Source organism: Arvicanthis niloticus, chromosome 28 (assembly GCF_011762505.2).
Source record: "Arvicanthis niloticus isolate mArvNil1 chromosome 28, mArvNil1.pat.X, whole genome shotgun sequence".
NCBI lineage: Eukaryota > Metazoa > Chordata > Mammalia > Rodentia > Muridae > Arvicanthis > Arvicanthis niloticus.
This window is the reverse complement of record NC_133436.1, coordinates 3,772,405-3,783,556: the sequence shown is the minus strand read 5'-3', so window position 1 is coordinate 3,783,556 and position 11,152 is coordinate 3,772,405. Positions and strand designations below refer to the sequence as shown.

General features: G+C 44.1%; 1 protein-coding gene across 1 annotated transcript; it reads left to right on the top strand.

Annotated features, from left to right (window-relative positions):
• Nucleotides 1–2,170: 2,170 nt before the first annotated feature.
• Nucleotides 2,171–9,521, top strand: LOC143439946 (sperm motility kinase 2B-like). Its single transcript, XM_076926521.1, has 2 exons — nucleotides 2,171–2,615; nucleotides 7,135–9,521. The coding sequence occupies exon 2, from the start codon at nucleotides 7,161–7,163 to the stop codon at nucleotides 8,631–8,633; it is 1,473 nt and encodes a 490-aa protein (XP_076782636.1). The 5' UTR covers nucleotides 2,171–2,615; nucleotides 7,135–7,160; the 3' UTR covers nucleotides 8,634–9,521.
• Nucleotides 9,522–11,152: the final 1,631 nt, after the last annotated feature.

The following is an 11,152-nucleotide window of genomic DNA, read 5'->3' as shown; positions in this document are numbered from 1 at the left end:
ACTGCATAGACTTACTTTTCTATACAACCTGCCAACCTCTGTGTGTGAAGATGGGGTGGGGTGAGGAGAGATGAGAGAGAGAGAGAGAGAGAGAGAGAGAGAGAGAGAGAGAGAGAAAGCACTAGCCACCGAGGAAGCATTTGCTGTGTTCTTTATGAGCCTCACAGCTTTGTCTCTGTTCCTTGATTATTGTCTTTTGCCCTCCGTTGGGTTTTTAGTAAAGAAATGTTTGATTTTCTCTTCCTCTCTGTTATTCTGTTTTGTTTTGGTTTTTTTTTTTTCCTTTGTTACCATAAAGATCACACTGATGCTAAAATACCACCTCTCCTATGTGAAAGGTGTTGCTGCTGTTCTCAAAGCCCTGACCAACTGCTCCAGCCCTTTAGGGTCATGGGTCATAGCATCTCTCAAATCTCAGGGGAAGCAAAGTTCACCTTGCCTTTTGTGATTGTCCATGGATCACCTGTTCTTTATTCTTTCTTGAGACTCTGAAATCCCTTGACTCAGTCTTCGTCTATGAGAGTGTCTTAGTTTCTTCCTCATGTTTGAGGAAGGGAATCACAGTTCATAAAGAGGGCTTGTTTTGTTGTTTTTAATATAACACTGTGTACACTCAATGATTCTGTGTGTCTGTGTGTGAGTGTGAAAGTGTCTGAGAGTGAGTTCCTGTATTTGTAATAGTGTATGAATGTATGTGAGAGTGTATGTGTATTTGTCTGAGTGTATGTGTGTAATAGTCTGTGAGTGTGTGTGTGAGAGAGAGAGGAAGAGAGAGAATATGAAACAAGCTTGCATGTATATGGTCACAGATATGTCCCACCATGTGTGCCGAGGTTGGAGGACATTTTTGTCAGACCTTACCATCTTCTACACTGTTTGAACTGGGTGTGTGGTTTGATACTACATATGTCAGGCTGCCTGGCCCACAAGGTCCCAGGCATTTTTCTCTCTCCACGGTTTTTCCTTCTTCCTAGAAGTTTTGATATTACACGTGTGTACCCAGCTTTCCTGTGGGTTCAAACTCAGGTCCTCACACTTTGCGGGGCAGATGTTCTGGCCCCTCCCATGTTTTTAAAAAAGATTTTAATGTATTTATTATATGTAAGTACACTGTAGCTCTCTTCAGACACCCATATGAGGGCATCAGATCTCATTGAGGATGGTTGTGAGCCACCATTTTGTTGCTGGGATTTGAACTCATGACCTCCAGAAGAGCAGTAAGTGCTCTTAACCTCTGAGCCATCTCACCAGCTCACCTCCCATGTTTTTGACAAGAATAAAGAACCTTGGAAATTATGAGAAAGGTATCTTCCTGTCATCCTCACAGGTGGTAATAAGCTGCATCATTATATTCCATGAGCAGTGTTGAGTCCAGGAATCACCCCACAAACCACTCAGACAGCCATCTCAGTCAAGCAAGGGTAGTTTATTGAACATATATCCTGGGACTGATTGGTCAAGGATGCAGATCAGACTTGGGAGTTGAGAAGGCAACCCTGACTGTTTCCCAGGGGTGGCTTATAAAAAGCAAAAACCACATAGCAACCATAAAAGCTCACACACAGGTGCAGGAAGTCTTGCTAGGCAGTGGGGTAGTTGGTTCAGGTCCAGGCTTATTGCTGCTAACTGTACAAAGCAATTCTACCTGACCTTAATTATGATTGGCCCTAAAGGAGGGCAAGGGTCAGGAGAATTTCCAAGACTACCAGAGCATAGACCTTAATGGGATATGTGGTTAATGGTTAGCCGGGCATGAGAAGGGTCCTCTGTTATTAATGTAAGACAGCAGGCTACAGGTATAAAACAACATGGCTACAGTAATGTCAGAAAGACAACAGCCACCTAGGTCTTCATATGAACTTTTTTAAAAAAAACTTAAGCTATAGCATCATCTTGGACCCATCAGTTGGAATGCAAAAGTGACATGCTGAGTGTAGACATGAGGACTTTAAAGCAGGAGGCACAGCAAACATTCAAACCAGAGAACTGAGGACATCAGCACATCCTACAGGTTTGATTTCTGAAAGCCTAATGTCAGTCTCCACAGCCCACCTAGCCAGAGCCTTGGAGTCCCTCCCAGCCCTGGCAGGACAGCTATGACCTCATGAGGAGCAACTGTGACACGGTCCAGCCAGCAGATGTTAAGCTGTGGTCACACCTGGATTTCTTTGAGTGCGTTGAGAGGAGTGGTGGTGTGGTGCCCTCTGCGATTTTGTTGTATCTAGTGAGCTGGTTGTGGATTTTGCTTTTGATTGGTTTGTGTGTGAGCTTGTGTGTGTCTAGATCTGTGTGTGTTTGGGGGGAGGGTTGCTTGTGTGTGTGTGTGTGTGTGTATGTGTGTGTGTGTAGTATGTGTGTTGTGTTTTAAGTTTACATGCATGTGAGTACCTGCTTGTGTGTGTGTGTTCATTGTGTTTTAAGTTTACTTGTGTGTGAGTACCTCTTTGTGTGTGTGTGTAGATATACCTGTGGGTGACTGTGGGTGAATCTGTGTGTGTGTGTGAGCACGAGTGTGTGTGTGTTTGTGACCTGTAAGTACACGTGTGGTAGGTGTGAGAACACCTGTGTGAGGGAAAGATTTGAGGCCTTCAGTCAGCTTGGCCATTGTTTCTAAGGTAAGGCATCTACTTTAATTTTTTTAAAGAATTTTTAAAATTTATTCATGTTACATCCCAATCACAGCCCCTCACTCCCTCCTCTCCTCCTAGGCCCACCTCATATGCCCTTCCTCCTATAACTCCCTCCCTTTCTCAGAGAAGGTGAGGCCAACCCCTTGTGTACCACCCTGTTCTGGGACATCTAGTTCTAGCAGAACTAAGCTTGTCCTCTCCCACGGAGATCAGAAGAGGCAGCCCAGCTAGGGGAAAGGGATCCAAAGGCAGGCAACAGAGGAAGAGACAGCCTCAGCTACAATTGTTAGGGGACCCACATGAAGACAAGCTGCACATCTGCTACAAATGTGTAAGGGGCCTAGGTCCAGCCCCTACATGCTCTTTGATTGGTGGTTCAATCTCTGTGAGCCTCCATAGGCTCAAGTTAGTTGACTCCGTGGTGTTTTGGACCCCTCTGGCTTGCTCACTCTTCCACAAGACTCCCCAAGCTCTGCCTAATATTTGACTCAGGGTCTCTGTATCTGTTTCCATCAGCTGCTGATTGAAGCCTTGCAGAAGACACATTAGGTCCTGTCTGCAAGTCCTAGAATATCATTAATAGTGCTCTCTCTCTCATGGGGTGGGTCTCAAGTTGGGCCTGTCATTGGCTGGCCATTCCCTCAATCTCTGCTCCATCTTTATCCCTGAACATCTTGTAGGTGGGACACATTTGGGGTTGAAGGTATTATGGGTTGGTTAGTGTCCCCCTCCCACTACTGAAAATTTTGCCTGGCTACAGGAGGTGGCCACTTCAGTCTCTCCAACCCCAGCTGCTAGGAGTCTCAACTAGCATCACTCTCACAGACTCCCTAGAGCCTCCCCAATCCCATTCCCACCAAGTCACCCAACTCATCCCAGAGAAGCATCCCCCACACTCATCCTCTCCTGACCACTTTCCCTGCTCTCCCCACACCTAACTGGACCCCTAGTCTCATCTCAACCCCTTCTCCTTCTCGGTTCCCTCCTTCCATCCTACTCTTTGGTTTCCTCTTTTGAACGAGATTCAAGCGTCCTCCCTTGGGTCATCCTTGTTAATTAGCTTCTTTGGGTCTGTTGATTATAGCATGGTTATCCTGTATTTTAGAGCTAATATCCACTTATAAGTGAATATATACCATATTTGTCTTTCTGAGTCTGGGTTACCTCACTCAGGATGATATTTTCAAGTTCCAATCATTGGCCTTCAAATTTCATACCACCTTTGTTTTTCAAGAGCTGACAATATTCCACTGTGAAAACAAACATTATCCATTCTTCAGTGGAGGGATATCTTCAACATCTGGGTTGTTTCAAGTTTTAGTCTGTCATGAATAAGGCTGCTATGAATAGAGTTGAGTAAGTTCCTTTGCGGTATGGTGGAACATCTTTTGGGTATGTGCCTGAGAGTGGTATAGCTGGGTCTTGGGGTAGAACTGTTCCCGATTTTCGAAGAAACTGCCAAATTGACTTTCAGAGTGGTTGTACATGTTTGCACTCCCACCAGCAATAGAGGAGTGTTGTTGCCATTGCTTCACATCCTCACCAGCACATGACGATGTCACTTGAGACTTTGATCTTAGCCATTCTGATGAGTGTAAGATGGAATCTCAAAGTCATTTTGATTTGTATTTCCCCGATGACTAAGTACATTGAACATTTCCTTAAGGGCTTCTCAGACTTTAGAGATTCTTCTGTTGAGAATTCTGTTAGCTCTGCACCCCTTTTCAATTGGGCTATTTGGATTGTCAGTGTCTAGCTTCTTGGGTTCTTTATATATCTTGGATATTAGCCCTCCATCAGATGTAGGATAGTGAAGATCTTTTCCCAATCTGTAGGCTGTTGTTTTGTCCTAATGTCAGTGTCCTTTGTCTTACAGAAGCTTTCAGTTTCATGAGGTTCTATTTAATAATTGTTGTTGTTAGTGCCTGAGCCATTGATGTTCTCCTCAGGAAGTTGTCTCCTGGGCCGATGATTTCAAGGGTATTTCCCACTTTCTGTTCTGTTAGATTTAGTGTGTCTGGTTTTATGTTGGGGTCTTTGGTCCACTTTATAATCTAAAATTAAAATGACTTACTTGGTGGACTATTTTTCACAGGGTTTCTAAAGATTGAAATTCAGCCCTTGTGTTTTGCTATTTAAGTACTGAACTATCTCCCCAGCCTGTGGATAGTGGAGGGTTTGTTTTTGTTTTATGTTAATTCTTTTTTCCTGAGACAGAGTTTTTCCGTGTATCTCTGACTGTAATAAACTTGCTCTGTCAACCAGGCTGGCCTCAAACTCAGAGCTCTGCCTGCTTCTGCCTCCTGAATGCTGGGACTAAAGGTATGCATCACCACTGCCCAGGGGTTGAGTTTTAATCTTTTATGCTTTGGTTTTATTTTCTGGTTTCTTTGCTTGTCCGGTTTTTTGCTTTCAGAATTTGTTGAGGTTTTTGTTTGAAATTTTCTCTCTCTCTCTCTCTCTCTCTCTCTCTCTCTCTCTCTCTCTCTCTCTCTTTCTCTCTCATGTTTGTATTTTGAGGAATTTTGTGCCAGTTTTGGGTAACCAATTTTTGCTCTTCTAGGTTTTCTTTTTTATTTTATCTTTGATTGTTTCTGCTTTGGCTTTGTTTGGAGTTTTAAGTTTTTGATTATTTCTGGTTTTTAAAACTTACACTATCTTTTGAGAATTTCAGACATGCATAGAATGTATTTGGATCCTATTCACTCCCTGTCCTTCCCCAGCTCCTCCCAGATCCATCCCCACAGCCACTCCCCACAACCCAAAAATTCATGTGTTTTTTAATAGCCTGCTGTCATACATATTCATGAGTGTGGGAACATCCACTGGAGTGTGATTGACCTACCAGGAGACACATTCTTAAGGAGGATTGCCTCTTTCTTCCCTAGATGTCATCAACTGCCAATGTTCTTGCTAGAGGTTGGTCATGTCGGAATGCTTGATTTCATGTAGATCTCATGCTGGCAGCCAGAGCTGCTGGGAATTCATGAGTGCCATGGTCTTGTCATGTCAAGAAGATACTATTTTGTTCTGGCCTTTCCCAACCCCTGGTTCATACAATCTCTCTGCCCCTCTTTTCCATGATAGTCCTTAAGACATGAAGGGAGGGAGGGAAGGAAGGAAAAAGGGAAGGAGGGAGGGTACAATGTACACATCCCTGTTTTTATGTGAGCACTTTGATAACATTTGTTCTCCAGTCTTTGACCAATTTTGAATTTCTGTGTCATTGCACAAAGAAATTTCTCTGAGATATGAGTTACACTAATAAATATAATTTCTATGAGATACAAGAGTTGTACTAAGAAATCTGAAGATTTGATACAAGGATCTGTGGGTGTATGAGAGCAGCCATGTTTGTTCTTCTGAGTCTGGGTTGGCTCACTTAGTGTAATGTTGTCCAGTTCTATGCGTTTACTTGGAAGCTTCATAATTTCAGTTTTCTTTACAGCTGAATAACATTCCATTGTATGTAGGTACCACCTTTTCATTATCCATTCGTCGGCCGAATGGATATCTAGGCTGTTTACATACCCTGCATTGTGAATAAATGGAACACTATTGGACATGGAGAAACAAGTGTCTCTGCAGTAGGAAATAGAGTTCCTTGAGTATATCCCAGAATCGGGCTAGCGGGACCACATGGCATATTGATTTCTAGTTCTCTGAGAAACCCCCACACTTTTTTTTATAGTGGCCACACCAGCTTATATCCTCCCATGGACAGCGTGCATGAGGATTTCCATCCCCCACATCCACACCAGCATTGGTGCTTTAGCCATTCTAATTAGAATAAGATGAAATCTCAAACAAGTTTTAGTTTTCATCTCTCTGATGGCCAAGGGTGGTGAACATATATATATATATATATATATATATATATATATATATATATATATATATATATGTGTGTGTGTGTGTGTGTGTGTGTGTGTGTGTGTGTGTGTGTGTATTTCTTGCCATTTACATGTCTTCTGAGAAAACTCTTTTTAGATCCCTATCCTAATATTCCCAACTATTCATTGGGTTGTTTTCTTGCTGATTTTTTTTTTTTTTTTTTTTTAGTTCTTTGCATATTCTAGAACTTTTGATGAGTTTGTTACATTTGTTTTAACCTCTAAGTTTTTAGCCTTTTTGCAGGTTTGCTTGTTTGGAGTTCAATTTTTTTTTAATTTAATGCAATATTGTTTATGTTTTCTAATCGTTAATTTTTAAAATGTCTTTGTTTATGTATTTTGTTGTGTATTTTTCTTCTTACACAATTAGTAATATTCCTTCTCAGTGTTGCTGAGCTGTGCTCCTCCCTCCTAGTGACTTGCAGTTAGACTTTTTAATTTGGATTTTCTTGGCTCTGTGCCTGGTTTTGCTTTTCTGGGTTTCTGCTGTTGTTGTTATTTTGGTTGGGTTTTAGTTTTCTGTTTTGCTTACTTTTCATTATCTTAGTTTCTAATCTTAGCTTTCTTTCTTCCATTTCTTCATTTCTATCTTTCTTTTTTTTCCCTCTTAGGTAGCATTAATACTTTGTTACCTCAAATGAGCTCTGAGAGCGAACAAGAGTCAGAAAAGCTCAGATCGGAGCCCAGCCCCTCTGGCACGGAGAGTTTCCACTCTCAATATGTAGTTTTAAATACCATCGGTCAGGGGGGGTACGCCAAAGTCAAGCTGGCGAAGCACCGCCTCACAGGCAAGCTCGTGGCTGTCAAAATAATCCGCAAGAGGCAGCAATGGTGCCATCCGGTCACCTCCGAGGTCGAAATATTGAAGATGACCAACCATCCCAATATCATCTCTCTCTTTCAAGTCATTGAGACTAAGAAGAGAATATACCTCATCATGGAATTGGCAGCGGGTAAACCGCTGTACCAACACATCCTAGAAGCTGGTTACCTGCGGGAGGATGAGGCACGAAAAATATTCAAACAAATATTAAGTGCTATGAGCTACTGCCATGACCAGGGGATCATTCATAGAGATTTAAAAGCAGATAATATTATGATAGACAATAATGGAAAAATAAAAATTATTGATTTTGGGCTTGGCACCCAAGTGAAGCCTGGTCAACTGCTGAGCTTTCACTGCGGGACCTATGTATTTAGTTCTCCCGAGGTAGTCCTCGGGAGACTGTATGATGGCACCAAGATCGATGTATGGACCCTAGGGGTTCTTCTGTACTGCATGACAACGGGAAGGGTCCCCTTTGATGGTGCCAACACACCACAGTTGCGAAGGAAGATTTTGTTAGGAAAGTATTCTATCCCCCATCACCTGTCACTAGAGCTCGAGGACATGATTAGTTACCTACTGACAATGAACCCAAAACACCGACCGACAATCAAGGAAGCAATGATGCATCCTTGGCTCACAGAGGACTCAGAGGATCTCCCGGATTTTTATGAGAAACCGATCCCCCTCAGGCCAGACCCAGCCATTGTAAAAGCCATGGAACATCTTGGATTTCAAGCAGAAGACATTGAAGACTCACTATGCCATAAAAAATACAATCAGGCCATGGCGTCATATTGTTTTTTCAAAGAGCAGGCTGGTCAGGAGTGTGACAGCCCTACCCCAGCTCAACCCATGAATCCATCAATAACACCATACACTTCGTGGGATTATCCTGCTACTTTCTGCCCAGAACTAAAGAGAAGAAGCGAGCCCATCTTGTTTTCTTCCTCCTCCAACAGCCAAATGGCTACTCATGGCCAGAAGCCTAAGCAGAAAGAAGACCGAAGGGTCAGTTGGCCTGGTGTTCCTCCCTGCAGGTCACTCCAGACTACACCAACAATGGGCCAAGCCCACATACCTCTTAGGAGTGTCCCCTTCAGGTACTCAATGCACAGCACCAGTGCCTCAGCAGAACACAAGCCTGTCCCCAGCAGGGGCCAGCGCACAGGATTCAAAGGTTGGGTCAGAAAGATAGGAAATGCTCTAAGGAGTCTCTGTTGTTGTATACCAGCAAGAAAGAAACGTCGCCTGGGGGAGAAGAGAGTCTCCCCACAGACATAAAACACCAGGAGCGCATCCGGAGAACAAGCATCCCGCCTGGCCCAGGTACATTTCTGTATTTGATTGTATCTATTTTACTCAAGTCTTTGTCAAATGGCAGATTATAATCATGAGTGTATTGTACCAGGCATGGGGAAGCTATGTCTAGACACCACAAGATGATGGTTAAATGGAATCTACCAACAGATCTAGCATCCCAGAAGGTCACTCCCATGCATATCCTGAGCATGGGAAATTTAATAAAGGTTGAACTAGCAGACAGCAGGTGGGTACTGACCATGCTAGGAGGAGGAAGTAGGAGAAGGAAGAGGAAGATGCTGAGGGACAAGAGGGGCTGTGGACTGGGAACTAGGAGATTGGAGGAAGAGGTTTAGACAGGAGGAGGCAGCTTGGGGAGCAGTGTGGAACAGGGTGACCACAGCTGGAGAGATGTCCTGTGCAGCTGAGGTTCCCAGAGTCCCTCTCACATGTGTTGTTGCCTTTTAGAAGATCACTAGAGGATGCCGGATGCTACAATTCTACAGTCACAGTGTTGGAGAGGACCCATGTGCAGACACCGACCTGCAGGAGAGAGCCTTGTGGAAAGCCATCATGTTCCAGGTCCACCACACTTTTCTCAGAGCCCAGGGTCCAGCCAGGAGGAAGGGAGCAAATGATGAAATTCCAGGTGGCAGGAAGAATGAAATCCTACCTCAAAGGCATCACTATTCGGGGCAGTGGCTGAAATCCTTTCCAAAACTGGTAGAAACAGGAGGCCCTCTGCCTACCCGGGGTCATATCAGACCCTTCCTCCCGTGCACGTTCCCGCCTCACTCTTAGTAGAAGACTGAAGGCTTCTTGACATGTTTGTTATGATGCAGAGAATAAAATAGACGTTTGTGAAAGATGACCTTGGAGATTTTCCTGCATCTTCTTGACATAGGAAAATTGGCCCTGTGGTGTTCCAAAGCCCCAGGAAGAATAACTTCATACCCCAAACCACTAAATCATTCAAAGAGCCTTTGAAGGGACCAAGTTCTAAGGTACCAGAAGGGGGAAGTGTAGAAGCTGAGGGTGGACTTTGGGTCCTTCTGGACCCAGAAGCATTATTCGAAGGACTAGGGAGAATATTAGTTACCATCAGCTTGACCCACTTGTACTCAGACAAGCTTGGTAACCCTGTAAAGTGCTGCAGATGTGGCATGGGGTGGATCCCAGGGTTGTAAGGAGCCACATGTCCATCCTAACCCCCAGGGCAATAATTGTATCCTAAAAGATGTTCACTCTTCCTGTTGTGGCATTTTCCTCTTTAGATCCACGGGGCAATGACATTCCCTTATGTCCTATCTCAGGCAAGTGTCCTTCAGTGAACAAGTCAGATCTGGGGCAGAAGGAGGATGTTTGTCGGGAAAGAGAAGAGATATTCTCTGTGAGAGGACAAGTTCTCCTGTCACAGACCAGATGTACTCTATCACAGGGACATCACCTCACAATGCCAACCCCAACCCCTATCATACCTGACAGATTACCAGTGCCTGGAGAAGCCTAATCTCACAAGCACTGAAGCCGTTCATGTGTATACCCGTCACTCTGATGGAAAGGTCTCAGATTCCTGAGCTACACTTACAACATCATTCAGGTGTCCTAGTAGAAAGCTTTTGGCTTCTTTATGTCACCAATCTCTTCAGGAAACACCCCTCTCTAAACTGCACTCTTTGCCTCATTTAGATTCAGCCTCAGGAACCCTCAGGGAACCGGTGTGTGGTCACACGTGTTTGTGCACGCATGCATACGTGCGTGTGTTTATGCCTGTGTGTGCATGTATGCATGTATACGTGTGTATATATGTGTGTGTGCGCGTGCGTGTATGTGTGTATGCACATGTGTGTTTGCATGTGTCTGTGTGTGTGCATGTATGCAAATGTGTTATGTGTGTGCCTGTGTTCATGTATGCACATGTGTGTTTCTGTGTGAACATGTATGTGCATGTGTGCATACATGTATGCATGTGTGTGTGTGTGTGTGTAGGTGTGTGTGTGTATACATGTTGTTTGCCAGGATATATCACACTAGGCGTGCCCTCCAGTCTGCCTCCTATCAGACTCCTCAGTCCTGTCACTCTGGTCAAGTATCTGTCACAATGTCAATTATCTCCATGAGAACATTGCCCGGTTCCCCAGCAGCCTGCATCCCCAAACTTCTCCAAACGATTCCCACAAATGCATTGCAAAGGTGTCTGAACCATGTGTCACCAGGGACATTTCAGCATTAGGGCCATGGCTCCACATTAGACTTCCATTGCAGTGACAAAATACCCAAGCTAACCATGTGATAAAGACAAGTTTCCTGCTGGCTCACTGCTTCTGAGTTCATAGCTCCTGGGTGTCTGTTTCTATGTGTTAGGCTGGGGTGAAGCAGAGCGTCACAGCAGGAAGCACCTGGTGAAACCAATTGTGTGCCTCACAGTAGCCAGACCAGGAAAAGAAAGAATTGTTTTTTATAAATGTGTCCTCTCTGGCCACTAAGCCCCATGTTCATAA